The sequence below is a fragment of the Ursus americanus genome, chromosome 7, assembly GCF_024610735.1.
Source record: "Ursus americanus isolate L20-20 chromosome 7, mUrsAme1.1.p, whole genome shotgun sequence".
NCBI classification, from domain to species: Eukaryota; Metazoa; Chordata; class Mammalia; order Carnivora; family Ursidae; genus Ursus; species Ursus americanus.
Genome location: NC_142133.1, coordinates 79009515 through 79030507, shown reverse-complemented (window position 1 = coordinate 79030507; position 20993 = coordinate 79009515). Strand labels below are relative to the sequence as shown.

At 38.5% G+C, this 20993-nt stretch overlaps 1 protein-coding gene across 4 annotated transcripts in view; it reads left to right on the top strand.

Annotated features, from left to right (window-relative positions):
- The window catches only part of TAF1B (TATA-box binding protein associated factor, RNA polymerase I subunit B), a 70005-nt gene that overhangs the window by 43260 nt on the left and 5752 nt on the right, over nucleotides 1-20993 (top strand). For 3 of the 4 annotated variants that reach the window (XM_045775964.2, XM_045775963.2, XM_045775966.2), the window contains 6 exons: nucleotides 8169-8316; nucleotides 9943-10120; nucleotides 10668-10714; nucleotides 12585-12675; nucleotides 16266-16336; nucleotides 16908-17130. In XM_045775964.2, coding sequence (XP_045631920.1) covers nucleotides 8169-8316; nucleotides 9943-10120; nucleotides 10668-10714; nucleotides 12585-12675; nucleotides 16266-16336; nucleotides 16908-17130 — 758 coding nt within the window. Of the gene's footprint in view, nucleotides 1-8164; nucleotides 8317-9942; nucleotides 10121-10667; nucleotides 10715-12584; nucleotides 12676-16265; nucleotides 16337-16907; nucleotides 17131-20993 lie in introns of all 4 variants that reach the window. The other variant, XM_087863871.1, reaches the window with a different exon arrangement.

The following is a 20993-nucleotide window of genomic DNA, read 5'->3' as shown; positions in this document are numbered from 1 at the left end:
TGGCCATGTCTGGTAATAGTTCACATTCCCTCTCCTTTCCCCTCCTTTTTTCAAGAAAAGGGGGGAAGGTTTGAGATTTCTTCAAATGACTGTTTATTTAATTGACAGGCAGCTTTTCTTCATTGTATGCTTTGCCTTTGCTCACAAAAGTGCATTCACTGTTCCATAGTATGTTGAAACTTTTCAATGGAAATGGCTTTTGGTTAACAAAGGAAGCATTTTCTTCCCTCCGTCCATGTCTTCGCTTTCTCCAGTAAGTCTTGGCTTCTTCAGCAGCTGTACCTCCACCAGAAACGACAAAAGGTGCAATTGTTCTAGGAGATGGCGGTGAAGATAATGCTGGTGGAGTGTTTTGTGTGTGGGCTGCTGGGGACTGTTTTTCTTCTGTGTTTGGTTTTGTTTTGTTTTTGTTATTCTAGAAAGTTGAGCACACCTTAAGAACAAACCACCACTCCCAAAAAGAGCTTTAAAGACCCTTAAACCTTTATCCTGGGCGACCTCTTTTTTTTCCATTAGGTTGTTCTGTTAGTATTTAAGTGGGCCTTTCTGTCCCAATGACAACAAATCTGACAGAACTCACTTAAAACCGAGGGGAATGGAATACAGAGTATTGCTGTGGTTTGTTTTCTTTTTCCAAGCGGGCCATAAACACTTGAGTCTTCCTGCCACTACCCTCCCTGAAGAGCAAAGCTCAGGAGAAGAGGTTAAGTTTTAGTGCGAGTTAAGTTTTAGTGTTTCACACCATCTCCTCTTTCTGAGTTATGATTCCCAACTCCGGGTGGATAGGCTTTTCATTTTGTTTACTTATTTAATTTAAAAATAACCTCCTCTTTTTTCTGCCTCTGCCTCTTCTGCTGCTTTATTTTTGACAGAAGTTTCTGGAGTATGGTGCTGATTGAAAGCATCGTTTAAACTTCTAGCAAAAAAATCTTTCAGTTCATCTGTGGAATAAGCTAAAAATGTAGTCTCTTTCAAGGACCATCTCTGTGCAGAGTCCCAGATGATCAGATTGCAGCTCGAACCAAAGCTGGGCCTAGACACCCTTGTGTCTCTGTTATAGATACTGCTTGATCTGCTGAGGACTTACAGACGGTAGGGTACATATATCTTTTCAGTATTGATTTTCTTTATTTTTAGACATGTTAAACCACCAGACCAGTTTCTACACAGAGAATATGTCACATACATGTTATTCTGCTCTGCTCCTTGACAGTGTTTCTAAATCCTCTCAAGAATTACGCATTTCGTCATCCCTCACTAGACTCAGCAAGAAGGGATAAGAAGGAAACTGGAAATTCGTTTTGAAGTACATCTCCAGTATTTTGAATGTTGATCAGCAACATTCTGATCTCCTCTCTGAATGAGTAAAAAGAAAAGATGTAATGCTGGTTCAGCCAAACCCACTGAGTGGCACTTTGCCAAGATGATTCATCCTGCCTCGGAGCGATCTTACACGCTTTGTGAAACTAGGTCCCTGTCGGTTGAAGGAGGAAAAAGACTGCCCCAGAGCTGTCAGTCACTCCTCGAGCACCTCCAAGTGAAGGTCTTCGAGTCTTCCAACTTCACTCTAGCTTTGTTCGCCGTCTTACTCTGTAGGCCATGTGCCGTGCTTCGGATTGTTACGCAACCTGTGCTAGAGTAATGTGGCGAGTTTAAATCTACCCGAGGGAAATTTAGGTGAGTGTAATAAGAACAGGTGTTCTCAGTTTCCCTCACTCCCACCCCTCCTTCCAGAGTCACCACTGCCAGACAGCATGGATAGAAACCAACTGATGTTTTCTTTTGTTCCTCTCCTCCCACAGTATCCTAACCATCACTGGGAGTTGTGGGCACACTTCCCTCTTCAAGCTTTGAGTTAAGCCATCGGAGGCTGTCTTCTAGACTGCAGGAAAAATGAGGATGGGAAGCCACTGCTATTTTTTTTTTAATTATTTTTTGAGTGCGTGCATAAGAATATCCTGGAGAGCTTGTTTAAAGCACAGATTCTTCAGGGATTGGTTCATTAAGTCTGGAGTGGGATCTAGGAATATGCATTTTTAACAGCTGTCCTGCAATGATTCTGATAAAGGTGGTGCTTTGGGCAGTACAGACTAGCTGTATCTCTCTGCCTCTTTCTTTCTTTTGTTATTATTCCATCTTGTTGCACAAAAGACTCCAGGTAGAATTAGACTAGTCAGATAACCAAAGAGCCAGTATCAAACAAAATGTCATTATACTTTATGACACCTGCAAAGTTTTTGGTTTTTTTTTTAAAGATTTTTTATTTATTTATGGGACAGAGAGACAGCCAGCGAGAGAGGGAACACAAGCAGGGGGAGTGGGAGAGGAAGAAGCAGGCTCCTAGCCGAGGACCCCGATGTGGGACTCGATCCCGGAACGCCGGGATCATGCCCTGAGCCGAAGGCAGACGCTTAACGACTGCGCTACCCAGTCGCCCTGACACCTGCAAAGTTTTAAACAGGATTCTGGTAGTCCTCTTATTCCACTTGAATACACCAGAGATTCCACACACCAGATGAAAATACAGTACGAATACCAGCAGCTTCTGTGAGACCCTTTCCTTGGGTGTGTTCTAAGGAATGCGTTTTTCCAAGTCAAAGTAAGGCTATACTATAAATGTTTACTATAATTATTATGTCGTAGTTATCCATGTTTCAGAATCCTGTCAGAATTAGAGCCTGATTCCCCTCTGTGGGCTGAGGACAACGGGACAGGAACCAAAAATGTTCCGCTGTGGTCTTACTCTGTACAGCAGTGCTGTGTGTAACGTGCTCCCAGTCTCCTGCCCGAGGTTACGTGCTCTGCTGCCCTGCAAACTGGCCTGTCTTAGTTGGGACAGGAGCAGATAGATGCATAGGGAGGTTAGTCCATAGCCAAGCCCTGTAGGGACAATTGGGGAACAAGTGTTGTTGGGGGCAGAGGGTAGCATTCTGGCCTTTTGATGATGTCCTTTGGGATAGGAATGGCATGCAGTGGTCACGTTCAGTTCTGACTCTTCCCTCATTTGAGGTACTAGGAAGACAATCCCTTTTGGTACTGTGCTAGAACCATTAAGTAGTCATTTCCGTATAAAGAGACCTGGAGCAAGAGAGTCTGCAGATATTATATTTTCTTTTTGCTCAGTATATTTTGTCTTCTGGGAAAGGCAGACCCATACTTTAGTGTCACATATCTAATAAATTATAATTTCATAAACTCCATCTCCCCTATGTAGGGTTCTTTTGTTAAGGTATTTTACAGAGGATAAAGGTGGATATTAGCATGTAGTAATAGATGTCGAATGTTTGTAGTAGATTTTATATATTGATTTTTTATAATCTTCATCTTTTTTATTACTTCTAATTATGACCTCTCTATATGTTGTTGATTTTTTCCCTTTAGATGTTATTTAGGTTGCTCTTTTATACTTCTTAAGAATTGTGGCAAAATATACATAACATAAAACTTAGCATTTAAACCATTTGTAAGTACGCAGTTCAGTGGAATTAAGTACATTCACAATGTTGTGCAAACACCACCACCACCATCCCTCTCCAGACCTTTTTCATCTTCACAAACTGAAACTGTCCCCAAGAAACCCCAGCTCCCCACTGCGCCCTGACTCCTAACGCCCCAGCCCCTAAGGTCTGCCATTCTATTTCCTGTCTCTGTGAACCTATTCTAGTACCCCGTCCAAGTGAAATAATACAGTATTTGTCTTTTTATGTCAGACTTATCTCACACAGGATAATGTCTTTAAGGTTTATCCGTGTTGTAGCATGTGTCAGAAATGAAAATTTCTTTTTAAGGCTAAATATCCCATTGTATGTATATACTACATTTTGTTTATTCATCCATGGACATTTGGGTTGTTTTTACCTTTGGCTGTAGTGAATAATGCCGCTATGAACATTAGTGTACAAATACCTGTTAGAGTCCCTTCTTTCAGTTCTTTTGGGCACCTACACAGAAGCACAGTTGCTGTATCATATGGTAATTCTATGTGTAATTTTTTAGATCACTGTAATACGTTTTTGAATACTTATTTTTTCTTATGAAAGAAATATATTCAGAGTGATTAAAAGAAATGTAGAAAACAATGAAATGTATAGAGAAGGAAGTAAAAATCACCCACAATCCAATTTCTTATGAATGCCATTAACATTTAACATTCAGTACTTTTGATTGTCTAATGTACATAAACATATTTGCAAAATTAGGCTTGAAGACTATATACAAATTTCTCCCTTGATTTTTTAAACTCAGAATTGTACTATGAATATTTTCCTAAGTCATAGAACAGCCTATGAATATGCTTTTTAATAGCTGCTTAGTATGTATGCATGTAATGTGTATCAAACATAGATGTCCGATAATAAGGAAGCGATGGGTTCATAGAGGGGAATATTTTCCAGTCACTCAAAATGATGTTTTCAAAGGCGATCTCATGATGTTAGAAAATACTCACAAAATATAATGTTAGGTGAAAGTGCAGGAGACCAAGCCGTGTGCATCCAGTTCAGTTTGCACAGCGGTTCTCGGACAGATGGGAGCTTAGCCTAAGAGCAAGGTAAACTATTAGATTTTAGTAGAGGAGTGACATATCAGATTTGCATTTTGAAATATCACTCTTGGTGCTAGCTTTAAAGCGGCAAAAGCAGATATGGGGATACTGTTTGGTTGGCAGTCCAGTCTGGGGTGATGGAGGCTTAGACGAAGATAGTAGTTGTAGACGTGATGAGAAATAGCAGCATTCCAGACCCAGCTTTGAGGTAGACAGTCTGTGTGCACGTGGTGTGCAAGGAAATGGAGCCGCCAAGGATGGTTCCTAAATGGTTTTTGTGACGGGATGAGGAGCCCTGATGGAGGGATAAAATTCAGGGGTATGGGGGATGAAAAACTCAGTTTGGAACATGTACGTTTGACATAGTGGAAAGATATTCCAGTGGAGGTGTCAAGGAGGCTGTTGAATTGAAATCCCAATGTTATAAATGTGGATATGCCCCAAAGGGCTAAGGGAAAAGTCCTCCAACATGCTGTAAGTTATGAGCAATTTTTATTGTCTTTATTATAGTATTTTATATTTTGTAAATTTTCTGTAATGATCATGTATTTTTATAATCAAATTTAAGTGTTGCTAGAATACAGTCTCTTGGAATTATTTATAGTAGTATAAAAATTGGAAACAACTTATATGTATAACAGTTATAGAAGATGGGTAAAAAATAAGTAGAATGATCTTGAAAACCCTGTAGTCACCTTTTAAAAAGGGGGTTTCAGTGTTATTCAAAAAGGAAAAGTCTGTTTAAAAATAAATGAAAATTTTAAAAGTGAAGTCTGCCATACTGACTTGAGACTAGGTGAATCTAGAATCTGTTGTAAACTGTAATATAAATCTATAGGCTTGCATTATTGATAATTAATTATTTTATCCTCAGTTCATACGTGATAGAATGGTAGCCTATTTGTCACCAAATATGTAGTTTGACATACCAGCTTTTAGTGTGGACATTTGAAAATATATTAAATCTTTGTAGTTTATCAGACTCCTTTTCATTAAGGACCTTACAATCACTAGTCATGAATTTATCATAAATTAAATTGGGTTTTTTTGAGATGATTATTTTTCTAAGGGAAATATTCACTGCTCTGGTATTTATTTTGTTTGCAGATAAAAGTGCTTAATTACATCTCCTACCTGCATTATTTGAAAGGATTAGAGTTGCCATAAATCTTGTCAGTAATGTTAAGATTATCTTAACTTGAAGAGATGCTTCAAATCTTGTGCAAAATGAAGCCTGTTTGCTTAGCACTCCATCCCAGCATTCTAAATGAATTAACCTTGTAAAAAAGAAAAGACCACTTCCTCCCAAAGGCCACTGAGAATTTATATTTTCCTTTTTTCACTTTTAAATTCACAGATTAGAAGGCAATTTGTAGTACTTTAGTGTACAAGTAGAATCACTCTGTCTCAACATTTTAAAAAACTTAAAAGGCAACACTGCTACTTTGGATCGACAGAAATTTACGTTGTAGTCTTCAGCTACAGGTTAATCATATGTTAATAATACAGCATAAACCAAAGGCCTTTTTTTGGTAATAAAACTCAGAGTAAATATAATACAAACGAGATTGTAGCTTCAGGCAAAGTAAAATCAAGCACAGTTATAATTTCTAGAAATTAACAGTATGGTTATCTTCTATAAGCATATCCCTGTACCATTAATGAAGCATTTCCTTGTGCTTTACAATTGCACCTGAGCTGAATTTACCAAAGTAAAATTTAACAGAGAAATGGTCATTCCTTTAGTTGGCTCCCAAACACACTCACACACCTAGAAGATGGGCAAGACATGATTTAACAGCAATGCTTTCACAAGCAACCGGGGGGATCTTAATTGACTATTAGCTCAGAATTGGGAAAATTTTTACTTAGAATACAGAACTTCCTAATGACTTAAACCCATTACAAATAGGACAGACTACATCTGGGGAAGGTATTGGGTTCCTGTCCCTGGAGATTTGTAAGAAGGGCCAGACATCTGCCTGCTAGGGATTTTGTAAAGTTGGACCACAAACTTCCTAAGGGTGTTTCCAACTCTGAATATGCCAGTTAGGTTATTTCTCCTACAAAGTGATGTATGAAGTATTTCTGTTACACGAAATGGTTTACTTAACTGGTATTATCCTTCTTGCCACTTTTTGAGGTACACTCGACATACAGAAAAGTGAACATATCACAAATGTACATAGCTTGATGAATTTTCCAACTGGAACCAGTCCCTAGCGGGAAACATTACTAGCCCTGAAGCTCCGCCCTGGTACTCACTGCGTCATCACTTCCCCCACTCCTGAGTAGTCAGTGCTCACTCTGTAGAAGCTTGGAGGCTTGGTGCTGAGTTGCTGGGCTTTGTACTTTATATACCTGGAATCATTCTCTTTTGCATCTGGCTTCTTCCTTTTAAAGTGATGTTTGGAAGATTCATTCATGTCGTTGCAGGCAGAGCATTTATTTCCTTGCCATAAAGTGTTTCATTATGAGACTATATCAAAATTTACTTTTCGTAATGGCATTGGGGTAGTTTCCAGCTTGGGGCTTTTGCAAATAGTGTTGTTGAGAATATTCTAGTATATGTCTTTCCATGGACATCATACACATTTCTGTTGAGGATAGGTAGCTAGGGTAGAATTGCTTTGCCACAGAATGTACACATGCTCAACTTAATACGGCCAAACAGGTGGCCAAAATGTCTGTCTTCAGGCCCAATTTTAATAGGGTCCTGTTGTATGAGAAATATTGGTTTTTCCGAAATTCCATAAGCCTTATAAAAAAAAAAATCTTACTTGAGGTACTTGATAACTTTCTATTTTATATTATATTTTCACATATTTTATCTCCCTTTCTAGGTTATAAACTCCTTGAAGGCATTGTTTAATTCATCTTTACATTTCCCAAAGTACTTTGCATAACGTAGACTCCAAATTTAATATTTTTATGTGAATGGATGAGGAAATGAGGAAAAATTATATGCAGTGTTAATTTCAAGGATGTTTATAAATTGCAAAAATGAAAATAGCATACCAGATAAACTAAAGGGATGATCTTAAAGTGAACAGAATAAATTTATTAATAGTAGCTCATAGATTTTCCTGGATTCTATAAAATTTTATATGTGATTATATGGGAGAATATGAAGTTGAATTGTGTATTTTTAACTATTAGACTTAAATCCTGGTGTTAGCTCTCACATGGAAGCTTGTGAATATTGTGAAACAGGGAACTAAATTTGTTAGCCATGAACTTGCAGGTGAATGAAAGGGTGTGGTGAGGAAGTGTGAGAGGGCAGTCGTGCAGTGGAGCAGTCGTGAAGGCTCTGAACTCCAGTTTGGGTCACAGCTTTGTCCCTTCCCCCCGGTTCTTCTGTGACTGGCAAGAAGTAATGATTTCACTCTATCGCCAGGAGGAGTTTTATGAGCCAATGGAATTTTAGTGGCTTTTTAATTTAGCGTTACTACTGTTTTAAACTGCTAAGTTGGGATATTAGGGATTTATGTGTGTTTTCTCCTTAATGCTTTTCTCCACATTCCAAATTTCATTCAGTAAATGCATATTACTTTTAAAATCAGAAAATGTTTTTTAAAATAATTTATGTTGCTCAAGTTGCTACCTTGATTATTTTTTATTTCAGTCTTGGCCTACCTATGAGGATATCTATAAAAAAGTGATCGAAATTGCCAAATTCTTAGATTTGCCACGTTTTCCAGATATAACTGAAGACTCGTATCTTCATCCAAACATCTTGTGTATGAAATACTTGATGGAAGTCAATCTTCCTGGTAAGTGTGGTATATGTGGTGAGGGAGCTTTTATAGAATTGTAAAATTACAATGAACAAAGTATAGAATTCCTCTCAAATCACAGACAATTAGAGCCACCTGACAGGGGCCATCATAACATGAAGCTTAATTTCAGAATCCTTTCTTAAAATATTCCAGACTATTTAAAAAGGTTAAAAGGACATTGTTCAGAAATAAAGAATTCTGTTTTGATGTGAGGGATATGCTTGGTTTTTACAGTAAGTTTGCTAAGTGCAATTAAAGTAACAAAGGTTTCAGTATGTGTTAATGAGCTGGATGCCCCCCCTTCTGAAAAAAAGGCAGCGTTTCACCATTTGTAGGATCACAGTGAACTCTTTAAGGCAATGAAAGACAGAATGTGAAGACAGCCTCCCTAGACCTTCACAATATACCAAGATGCAGGCAATGGAATCTGCCAATGGAACCCATTCCTGAATTTCTTGCAAAACGAGTAATGTGAGAAATTCAGGACTTACATTCGTAAGAGAAAATACAAACATGGTGTGGTTAGCCTGTTGCTTAAGCAATATAAAAAATGCGATTGGATATATTTTTAATAGGGGAGGAAAATGCATATGTTAATGCAGAAAGCAATATACAGAACTGTGTATGTATAGTGTAATTCCAATGGTAAAAATAAATATAAATATGTAGTAATACACACACACACACACACACACACACACACAAATGTAATAGTAGGTAATAGAAGGAACACAAGGGATTCCCAAAATGGAACTGACACAGGCTGGCTCATGGCAAGCATCTGGTTCTGTGCTTGCTGTTGGATGGAGAAGGGGAATAGAGTCCATCGGACATGGCGACTGAATGCATGTAGGAAATGCCGCTTAATTCAGTACAATTTATTATGCTTTTATAAATACTAGCTGTTCACTTAAAATTAATTAAAATAGAATATTGTACATCTTGGGTACTTAGATTAGTGGGTAAAGAAATTTGCTTAGTAATTTAGAGTTTTCAGAGTATATTCACTTATCTAATTTAATCTCAGTTGATCCTCCCACAACCCGTTTTACAAGTGAAGAAACTGAGGTTAAGTGACTAACACAGAGTCACAAAGCTAATGATTGGAAACCTAAATATATAGGCCCTAGCTAGGCTTTCTGGTTCCAAGTGCCCATTATTCAGCCTTGAATAATAGATGGAGGCTAAGCCGACCATATAATTTCTTTGGGAAAGCAGTACATCAGATTTAATATACACGAAGCCTCTAGTGTGCTAGCCAGGGTGCCAGCCAGCAAGTTAGTGTACGTTCCTAGAGAAGCTTTTGGTCTCGCGGGGATTTTGTTTCCAGCAAGTGCAAATTGCTGTAGAAACACAGTGTTTAGATACCAGAATGTGTCCTATACATAGCAGATATTTTAGGAAATCCAAATAGGAAAAGAGAGGCCTTGCCAGGATTCTACCATTAGTGTTTCTATACAGATACCATTTTTGGTTAATTTTATTCATAAAATGAGTGTCTCAGTTCTAGCATCGTACCATGTTTTAAGATGATAAAGCTTATCTTAGAGAGGTACACATTAGTATGGTCTAGTGAGGCAGAGAATTTAATTCACATTTTGCTGTTTTTTACTTCAACAGATGAAATGAATGATTTAACCTGCCAAGTGGTAAAAATGACTGGAATAGGAGAAGTGGATTTTCTGACGTTCGATCCCATAGCTAAAATGGCAAAAACTGTTAAATATGATGTACAAGCTGTCGCTGTCATTGTAGTAGTATTGAAACTGCTCTTTTTATTGGATGACAGTTTAGAATGGTAAGTGTATGTCAGTTTTATGAGGAAAAAATTATACTGTTTTTACCTAATTATTTGGAGTAAAGGAATCCTTATATTATCTCAAGAGCAAATAGAGCCTCTCAGTTGTAGAACACTGACTAGTAGCAGCAATTACTTCTTACATGAATTTTGACTCAGCTAGTTGTCAGAGAGTTAATTCTACCTTAGTAAGTTGTTTGTCTCATGTTGTATTCCTAAGTAGGTACACATGTTCTCATTGCGTCACTGCTTCCCGACTTTAAATCGTCATACACAAATCCTAAAGAATCTTGTAGCAGTTTATCCGTATGCCTTTAGGCTTCGGGCTCTATGTGACTTCAAAGATTATTTTGGAAGGTAAATGAAACTTGAAGCATCACTTCTCCCAAATGCCAATAAACAATGGCAGCGTGTATAGTGATTGCTTCTCCATTAAAAGCTAGCATCGGTTTCAAGTACTGTTCTATACTTTCAGAAGAATTCAAAATTTAGCTGTCTTCAAATAAGTGACTTCCAAATAAATGGACTTGCTTTTTGGTTTTTCCAGGACTTTGTCTAATATTGCTGAGAAATATAATGAAAAGAACAAAGAAGGTACTTAATTTTTTATCATTCAAATTCAACGTGATTGTAAGTAATGGATTAAAAGATGCAATAAATGTAAGGAAGACTTTGAAAAATATACAAGTACACATATACAAACACTTGTGTACAAATCGTGCCTTATACCAGAATTATTTCTTCATATAATTATCTAATTCTGCATCTGGCCTGCTAAACTTCAGTGATTTCCTCTGATGTGTAAAGACAGCCTGCTTTGTTATTCCCGGCTTCTCCTCACTAGCCGTGCTGGAGTGTGAACGCCCTGGCAGTTCCGTGACTGTACCACCTGTTGTGATGCCTCAGCCTTTGCTCACGCTGGTTCTTCTACCTGAAATGTTTTCCTTCTTACCCCCCAACTCCCTCAATCCCTGACAAATCTGCCTTTATTCTTCAAGATTCTACCTTCTCTTCATACCCATTCCCGACCCTACCACTTCCCAAATCAGAACGAATCACTCCTGCCACAGCCGCTCCTATCCAAACATCTGTTAGGGATTTAGCACGCTGAATTAGACCTGGTGGACTACGTGTGTCTGTCCCGTTACATTGCTAGTGTCTATAAAGTGCTAAGAATAGGTGACATAGAATAAAAGCACAACATAAATGATAGATTGATAAGGTAGATTGTGAGCTTCTAGAGGGAGGAACCATATCTTTCTTTCTTTTTTTATTTTTTAATGGATCTTTAGTGCCTGACGTAGTGTCTGGCCTAAGAACAATTCAGTGAAGTTGGGTAGGTATATGAGATCTTAAATTCAATTCCAGTTTCTTAGGTCCTTCATTAGGATTTATGTTCATTGGTTTTTTTTTTTTAAATCAGATTTATGTTCATTGGTTTTTTTTTTTAAATCAGCTTTATAATTGACACATAAAAATGTAAGATATTTAAAGTGCATATTGCGATCATTTGATATATGTGTACACTGTGAAAGGATTCTCTCATCTGGTTATACATTTATCACCTCATATTTTAATCGTGTGTGTGTGTGTGTGTGTGAACAGTTAAGTCCTATTCGCTTAGCAAACTTCCTTGATATAATACAGTGTGATCAACTACAGTTACCATGTTTTACGTGAGATTCTCAGACCTTAACTTTGTACGCTTTTACCAGCCTCTCCCTGTCTCTTCCCTCTCAGCCCCTGGGAACTACTTTTCTACTCTGTTAGAGTAGAAACTACTGTTTCTAAGAGTTTGACTCCCCCCTCCCCCAAGATTTCACATACATGTTCATTAGTTTTAAGAGCCTGGATTTAATGGTAGAAATCAATTTGTGAGTTCTTTCCAGAATATATCCAAAATACTTCTTTCTACACATTGCTTTATGTCAGCCTCTACACAGTGGGAAAGGTTGAACAAGGTGTCTTCTAATGTCTCTTCTCATGCTCCCTCTGTCTCAAAAAAAAAAAAAAAAAAAAGATGGTTTTAGTATAATCTAGTTAGGGCCACAATACAGATAGGAACTCAGTGACGGATTGCTAGGAGTCGTGTTAAAGTATGGAGACAGTGGGGCTCCTGAGTGGCACAGCGGTTAAGCGTCTGCCTTCAGCTCAGGGCGTGATCCCGGCGTTGTGGGATCGAGCCCCACATCAGGCTCTTACGCTATGAGCCTGCTTCTTCCTCTCCCACTCCCCCTGCTTGTGTTCCCTCTCTCGCTGGCTGTTTCTATCTCTGTCGAATAAATAAATAAAATCTTTTAAAAAAAATTTAAAAAAAAAAAGTATGGAGACAGTGACTCCATAATTCCCACAATGTTGACTCCATAATGTTTAGTTGTACCAATGAATGAAGACTCCAATGAATAATGTATATGGTTATAATGTGACTTATTTGGTTACTAATCATGGATTTCATTTCTTTCAGATAAGCCATGGTTTGACTTCAGAAAATGGTACCAAGTTATGAAGAAATCTATTGATGAGAAGAAACAAAAATGGGAGGAAGCCAGGGCAAAGTATGTTATCTCTTCTGGTTTTAGGTTTATCTGCTTGATTTCCAAGTCTGTTACCTTATATTTGAAAGCTGAAGTTTCAGCAGTTAGACTCCTTAGCATTATGACATTTTTTCTAGAAGTATGTTCTAATCGACTTTTTTTTTTTGGAATTACTATTAACCAAATCCCAGATTTTATTTGGATTTCACCAGTGTTTTCATTAATGTCCTCTTTCCAATCCAGGATTCAATCCAGAGTACCATATTGTATTTAGTTATTAATTTTTTTATAATTTGCATGAGTCACACCTACATTTCTAATATTCCTCCTCCTCATTTCTCAAAGTTGATCATTTCCCGTCTGCTTTCTGGTAGCTTACCAGGAGCATAGCTGTCGAGACAGACAGTGCTGGGTTTGAATCCTGATTGTATTGTGGACTAGTTGTGTAACCATGGGCAAGTTACTTGATTTCTTAGCCTCGGCACACTGAAATTTAGTTTGCTCATAAATTCTCATAGACGCTATATCTTACATAACATAGAGTATATTTCTATTGATCTCTGATTTGAACAGTTTTGTATTTATTCTTAGAACTTTGAGTCTTTGCAAGACTTTGAAGAAAAAGTTAATGTCTCTGTATTTTATGTAAATTTATAATAATACTCAGTTGATCAACTAATTTTGTATACTTTGAGAAAAATCAAGGCTCCTCAAATTAGTTAAAATAATTCATTCAGTTCCAGGTTCTTCATCAATGAAATAGGGATAATAATGCCTGCTTTGTGCTCTAAGAACTGAATTTCAGTTTTCACAGGTAGAACTGGATTATTTTTCCTCTACATTTACGAGAGCTTTTAAATAGAGAAACAGACTTACGGGGATGAATAAAGCACTGTGGGGAAGAGGATCCTTGCCAGAAAGGGGAGAGGTGTAGTAGTTTCTCACTATTCAGGTTTGATACACAATGATGAAAGAAAAGAGGTGGGGTGTGGACTTATTCTGACAGCCTGTGGGTACCCAGGAAACTGGGTCCTTCCTCTTCCTTGTCCGAGAAGGAGTGTCTCTTTGGTCATTGGATCTCAGTGGTTACAAGAGTATCAGGAAGAACAGAAGTTCATTCTGTTGTCTTAGGTTATCTTTGGAGTACCAGCCATTGGGCCTTCCTTTTTATGGTGCCGGCACGGGTTGTCCTGACTGATACTGAAAGGCTTGGTATTCAAGGACCATGCCACTCAGGCATCTCAGTGGCAACTAGGAATTCATTAGCTCAAGCCAGGCACCAGCTTACACTGCAGACATAACTATTAGAGCCCAAATTGATATTTTAGCGCTCAGTTACACATCTTAGACTTACTGACTTTTAGGTACTTTAGGGCAGAATTTAATAACCAAAGAGAGTATGTCTATTTCCAAAATGGCATCTTCCAGAGAGAGACCAGGGCTCAGGGAAGAAATTGTCCAGGGGATACATTACCAAGATCCTTCTTTTTTATTTTTATTTTTTTTTTATTTTCATGATGTTTGGTTTTATTTTGTAAGATGAAGATGTAATATTTTATTTTATTTTTTTAATGGTTTTTTATTATGTTAGTCACCATGCAGTACATCCCTGGTTTCCGATGTAAAGTTCGATGATTCATTAGTTGCGTAGAACACCCAGTGCACCATGCAATACGTGCCCTCCTTACTACCCATCACCAGCCTATCCCATTCCCCCACCCCCCTTCCCTCTGAAGCCCTCAGTTTGTTTCTCAGAGTCCATAGTCTCTCATGCTTCATTCCCCCTTCTGATTACCCCCCCTTTCTTTATCCCTTTCTTCTACCGATCTTCCTAGTTCTTATGTTCCATAGATGAGAGAAACCATATGATAATTGTCTTTCTCTGCTTGACTTATTTCACTTAGCATTATCTCCTCCAGTCCCGTCCATGGTGCAGCAAATGTTGAGAAATCTTTTTTTTTTTGATAGCTGAGTAATATTCCATTGTATATATGGACCACAACTTCTTAATCCAGTCATCTGTTGAAGGGCATCTCGGCTCCTTCCACGATTTAGCTATTGTGGACAAAGCTGCTATGAACATTGGGGTGCACATGGCCCTTCTCTTCACTACATCTGTATCTTTGGGGTAAATACCCAGTAGTGCAATGGCTGGATCATAGGGTAGCTCAATTTTTAACTTTTTAAGGGACCTCCACACTGTTTTCCAGAGTGGTTGTACCAACTTGCATTCCCACCAACAATGTAGGAGGGATCCCCTTTCTCCACATCCTCTCCAACAATTGTTGTTTCTTGCCTTGTCAATTTTTGCCATTCTAACTGGCATAACGTGGTATCTTAGTGTGGTTTTGATTTGAATTTCCCTGATGGCTAATGATTTTGAACCTTTTTTCATGTGTCTGTTAGCCATTTGTATGTCTTCATTGGAAAAGTGTCTGTTCATATCTTCTGCCCATTTTATGATTTGTTTATTTGTTTCTCGCGTATTGAGTTTGAGAAGTTCTTTGTAGATCTTGGATACCAGTCTTTTATCTGTAGTATCATTTGCAAATATATTCTCCCATTCCATGGGCTGCCTCTTAGTTTTTTTTACTGTTTCCTTGGCTGTGCAGAAGCTTTTATCTTGATGAAGTCCCACAAGTTCATTTTATCTTTTGTTTCTCTTGCCTTTGGAGATATGTCAAGATCCTTCTGTATGGAGTAGATGCTTTGAGCTGAGTGAAATGCGTGAAATACCATGTGTAAATCACTACTGACTAGTGCTTGCGCACAGAGCCCCTGTGTGTGTGGTCTGTTACCTGTCTGTTTCACTTTACCCCACCCAAGGAAGTAATGCCTCCTTGACTATAGCATAATTGCCACCTGTATAGGCTTTATAGATGAAGATCTGTCTAAATGAGGTGTTTGCAAGGGATTTGTAGTAGTGGGTTTATCCACTGATTGGGATTAGACTATTTAGGGAACTTCTTTATTATGTTTTACCTTGAGTATATTGTTACATTTATTACTTAAGCAAACAAATAACAAAAAAGATTTGAAAGAATCACAAACTCCTTTACCATAGGGCTCAATGACAAGTTCTCTGATATATTTTAAATGTGGTATGTTCACTAAAATTTCATTCACACTAATTTTCAGGAAAACTGTCACTTACTAACGCCGATTGCATCTCTGCATCAGAAGACTGGTACTTACTGTTCACTTTGTGTGAGTTACCAGAAGTACCTCTGATTTAATCCTCAGCAGGAGGGCGGTTGGGCAAAGGCAAGAGAACAGTTGTTTCTTAGGCGGTGGTTTCACTTTCTGAGAACAGACAGCAAGAGAATTCTGTGGTGAAGGAAATCTTTTCTACATTTTTGTGCAGGACCTTATGACATCTGGGAGGCTTTAGGGATGAGCACGCCATTCTGTTGGCCTGCCGTCTCCTTCGGTGCTACTTGCTTACATCTGTGACGTAAGCTCTATCGACCTGTGTCAGTAGGTCATTCTAAGGCACAGCTGTTACACTGAGTATCTAGAATTTCAGATGTTGCTTCAGAGAAACTTCTCTGAAATGGGTTTGGGTCCATTTCTTCTCCATCCTGCTCCAAATGTTTTTCTACATTGTACAGGTATCTGTGGAAAAGTGAAAAGCCACTCTACCACTCATCCATTGACAGAGCAGTGGTGTATAAAAGGAGAGGTGAGTTGCATTTTCTCTTAACTCCATGTAGCTGTACTGTGGTAGAAAAGCTAAATATCTTGACTTCTTGAAATGTGAGTGCCTAGGGGGACCTGACTGGCTCAGTCTATAGAGCCCGCAGCTCTTGATCTCGGGGTTGTGTTTCGAGCCCCATGTCCAGTGCCCATCCAAAGAAGTATCGTCCTTCGTAAGAAGTCTCCAGAGGAATCTGTTTTAGGAACATTGCATTCTTTAAAACAGAACTTAAGTTCCCACCAAAATCTAAAATCATCCTGTGTTTCCATGACTTTCAGAACTCTTTCTGTGGAGAATTGCCTGTAGGTTGTCTTGTTCATTCTTTTTTTTCCTAATTGTGATAAAAATACAAAAGATTTAGCATTTTAACCTTTTCTAAGTAGTTCCCCAATGCCCCTCATCCAGTTTCAGCTCCCTCCATTGTTACGTCTTGCATTATCGTGGTGCATTTATCAAAACTAAGAAACCAACATTAGTGCATTGCTAACAAGTAAACTTATCTGTGATTTAACATTAGTTTTTATTTTATTCCTTTCCTTTTTCCCTCTGTTTCCAGAAATGGTGGTGAGTCTACAAAAGCAATTTAGCGCACTGGTTGATTCAACACCCACTGTTGACAAAAAAAGTCCTTCAAGTTTTCAGTTCAACTGGACTGAAGGAGACTCTGCTAGAACCTGTTTCCATGGACATGGCCTCCAGGGGATCCTGAAGAAGAAAGGCCAGTCACTGACAACCAAGAATTCACTATATTGGCTTAGTACACAGAAATTCTGTAGAAGGTATGGGATGCTCTTAGAAATCAAAGGATAAAAAACATCATGAAATCTCTAGTTTGGTATGAAGTAGTATTCTTTTCTAATTTAAAAAAGTCACATAAAATTACAGTTGACTATGATAAGAACCAGATAGGTTATTTGTTGGAATTAGAAGATACTGGGCTTATAATCAAGAAAATTGGAATTATATATTGAGTCTTGTTTAAGAGTTTTAGGGATGGAGGTGTTAACTAACCTTACCGTGATAATCATTTCACAACACGCGTTGCACACTTTAAACTTAACATATGTGATGTTGATAGTATCTCAATAAAGCTGGAAAAGGTTTTAGATTTTTAAAGACTTTTTTCATGGTGCCTTTATATTTTCATACCAATTTCATTTTATACTAATCTCACTGTTTGTACCTAGAAACTGTTGATAAGGCAGTTTCCCAGTAGTGAGGAGGACGTGCTAATGAATCAGGCTGTTCATACCCCAGCTCTGCTGCTTGCTCCTGTGGGCAAGTTATTTACCATCTTTACAGCTCTGTTGTCCCAGTTGTGAAAACAGTGTACAAGTGAGTTCGGGGGAAGCTTATGTGTTTATATCTTCCCCATGGCACAGACAGCGTGTAATACTGATCTTTCTCCTCTTCTCAAAACCTCCAGTGGCTCCCATCTCACGCAGAATAAAGTTAAAAGACCCTAAGGAGCTTACAGGCCCCTGCAGTTCTCTGAGCTTCCCTGCTCGCCTCCTTTGCTCCACATTCACTGCCCCTGTTCACACCGCCTCCTAGCTGTTCCTTGAACTTGCCGAGCACACGCCCCACACAGGCCTTGGCGCATGTTGTGCCTCCAGCCTGGAATGCTCTTCCCCCACATACCCACTCGGACTCACTCCTGTCCGGTTTTTGCTCACATTACACTTCACCATGCTGTCTGAAATAGCAGCAGCTCTCCCCTCACCCTAACGGGCACACCTCATCACTCTCTACCACCCGCCCCCCGCCTGTGTTTTCTTTCTTACAGCTCTTGTCCGTATTGACTAGATTATTATAGCTTTGTTTTGCTTTTTTGTCTGCCTCCCCCCACTAGAAAAAATGTAAGGTCCTTGAGTGCAGGGACTCTGTCTGTCTTAAAAAATCCCAGAGGCTAGAGCAGAGCCTAGCACATAGTAGGTGCTCACCAGTTATTTGTTGAATGAATGTATGAAAAGTAGAGAATGAGAATTTAGTGTCGTCACATAGTAAATCTCAATACATGATAATTCTGATCATTACTTTAAATAAAACTAATTTTCTATTAAAGAGTTTCTCTTCCTGAGTTATCAATCAAGGATAAGTAAAATCTAGAAAATACAATAGGAGATAACAAAATGAAGTTATCTGTATGAAAATTTACTACTCAACAAAAGTTTAGCTGAGTCTGGAATGATTACAGAGTGGCACTGTCCTAGCAGCAGCAACAGGGAAAGGCTGGAATCCAAACCCCAGGGTCAGCTCCCCATCTGAGGTGTTACATTCCTGTGCAGTGGTCAGTGCGATGGCTTTTTCCGATGTTAAGATTTCATCAAAAGGAAGAGAAAAGGTTGCAGTCCTGGCCGGTGAAGAGCACCCGCATGAGACCAGTAAGTTAGGAAGTGGTGTTCTGGTGCCCTTCTGTCTCTAATGCCTGCAGAATCGGTCCCGAGTTCGTTAGGGGGGAGCTTATACCTTTATGCTTTTCCCATGGTGCAGTCTGTGGATTTCTAGATCTTTCTAAATCTTCACAGACTTAATACAGTAATGTAAGACAATTAGTTACAAATGGACCTTGTATAGTCAGGGATGAAACAGCTGAGATTTTTTTTTTCTCTGCATGAACTATAAGGCTAAAAATTATAACCTATAGATGAAGCATCAGTGATACCATGACTTTAAGCACCAAAATTCTGTCAACTTCGCCTATTTAGACCTTAGCCTAGAACCACAGAGTAAGCAAAAAAGGCTTTTGCCAACCAGTAAAAATGTCGCAAAGCCCATGACTGGAGCTAACGCGCTCTTCTCAGAAAGCCCCTTAGCGCCTCACTCGGAGCCAGCGCGCTCTGCCTGCGGGTGTGTTTCTGTCAGGCTCAGCTGTCTGACTTCCAAACTCCTAACCATCAAAAGAAACAGAGTAGGAGGGAGACTGAGAGGTGCTCTGCTGATAGGCATCTTGACAGCAAACATAAATGACATCCACTTGACAAACGAGAGAGGAGCCAGCATCAGAATCGGAAGCAGACAAAAGAACTCAAGTTACAGCAGTCTGACGTTCACTCGTGACACACTGCTTAGATTGCTCCCCTAACAAAGTAAGCCTGATGGGGTCTCAGCTTTAACACAGAGCGTAACCCAGAATGCTGTGTGCGTTCTCTTTGGGTTTGTTTTTCTTAGCTGTATTTTCTAATATTTTTACAGTAAAAATGAGCAACTTATAATAATATACTTTATATTTTTATATTAATCTCATTTTATACTCATTTATACTATACTTTAAATTTGTAATTTATACTAATAACGTATAACTCAGTTTTAAAAGATGTCCATACAAAATGGTGTAAATGAAGTATTTTGATGCTTAAGAGAGCAGATCTTCAGCTGTATAGAGAATTTTATTACACAGAAGGACTCATGTCTGAGGGTTCAAGAGACAAACGTCCAGTAAAATACTTGTGAGAACACTCAGGCCTTGAGAACTAAGCAGAGAAAGGCTGTAAGAGCACTTCAGATATGAGAGGCTGTTTATGCTTCTTTTCTGAGGCAGAATGAACAGTCTTCATGAATTTAAACGCCCTTAATATTCCTCGCATTTATAGAAGTACCCGTCTGTAGGTAGGCCAGTTACTGACAATTAGCTAGGTCTAAAGACCCGCTGCAGGCAGTGGCTAATCAGTGTCTATCCCTGGCCTCCCTGAGAGGGGCAGTGGTTCCTCTCTCCTTCTACAAGAAGAACAGCCGAGGTACTGCATTGCCAGCCACAGGAAATGGAGAGGCTTTGGGTGCCCCCCTGCCCCCCATACACACACAAAATTTTTTTTTGGTCCCACAAAAATTTGATTTGAATTTTAAAAATTTTATTTTAACGAATATCTTAAACTAGAGTAAAAAAACAGTACTCAAATATGTGTGTCATATGCCAAATGTGAACATCTTTCAGACCACCAAAACTTTAGCTTATGTTAGCAGGTTTATTTAATTTTGTATGTATGCAGACTTGAGAGACCATTCTTTTTGCATACATTGAAATCTCACAAGGAAGTTCTCATAAGGAAATTCAGATGTACCTTATACCCCCTTTTAAATGTAAACCTGTGCCTATCCCTTCACATAAAATTGTTTCTATAAACATATTCTTACAGCATCCGTTTGCCACACATTCATTTTCCATGTCAGAGCTCAAGGAACATCCGTCTGCACGTGTTCTACTCACAGCAAAATACTTGGCAGTAACAAATTATGTTATATCCGGTTTTATGGCTTATAACTCTAGGATAGTTTTCTGAGTTTGTGATAAAGAATGTAATCCTTATACGGTATTGTTAGTGATTCAGCTTAAAAATAGAAGTCCTTATTATGGGAGCAAATAGTTTGTATACCTTTTCTTATCTTTCTGATGTAGAAAAAGAGCTTCCCTAGGTAAGAGAAACAATACTTTTTACCCTTTTTGTTGTAACCATTTGTCTGGAAGAATCTCTCTTGAAATAGCTGAAATTGAAAAGAAAATAAGAGCAAGAGGCCACCAGTTTGTGAGAATTCCTGTACATGGCTTATACTTGATTTCTGTTAAACCAATGAGTAGTTGAGGCTTTTAAATGTCCTATTACTGAATATGGTAGGGTTTTGGCTTTATTATGGATCATTAAAT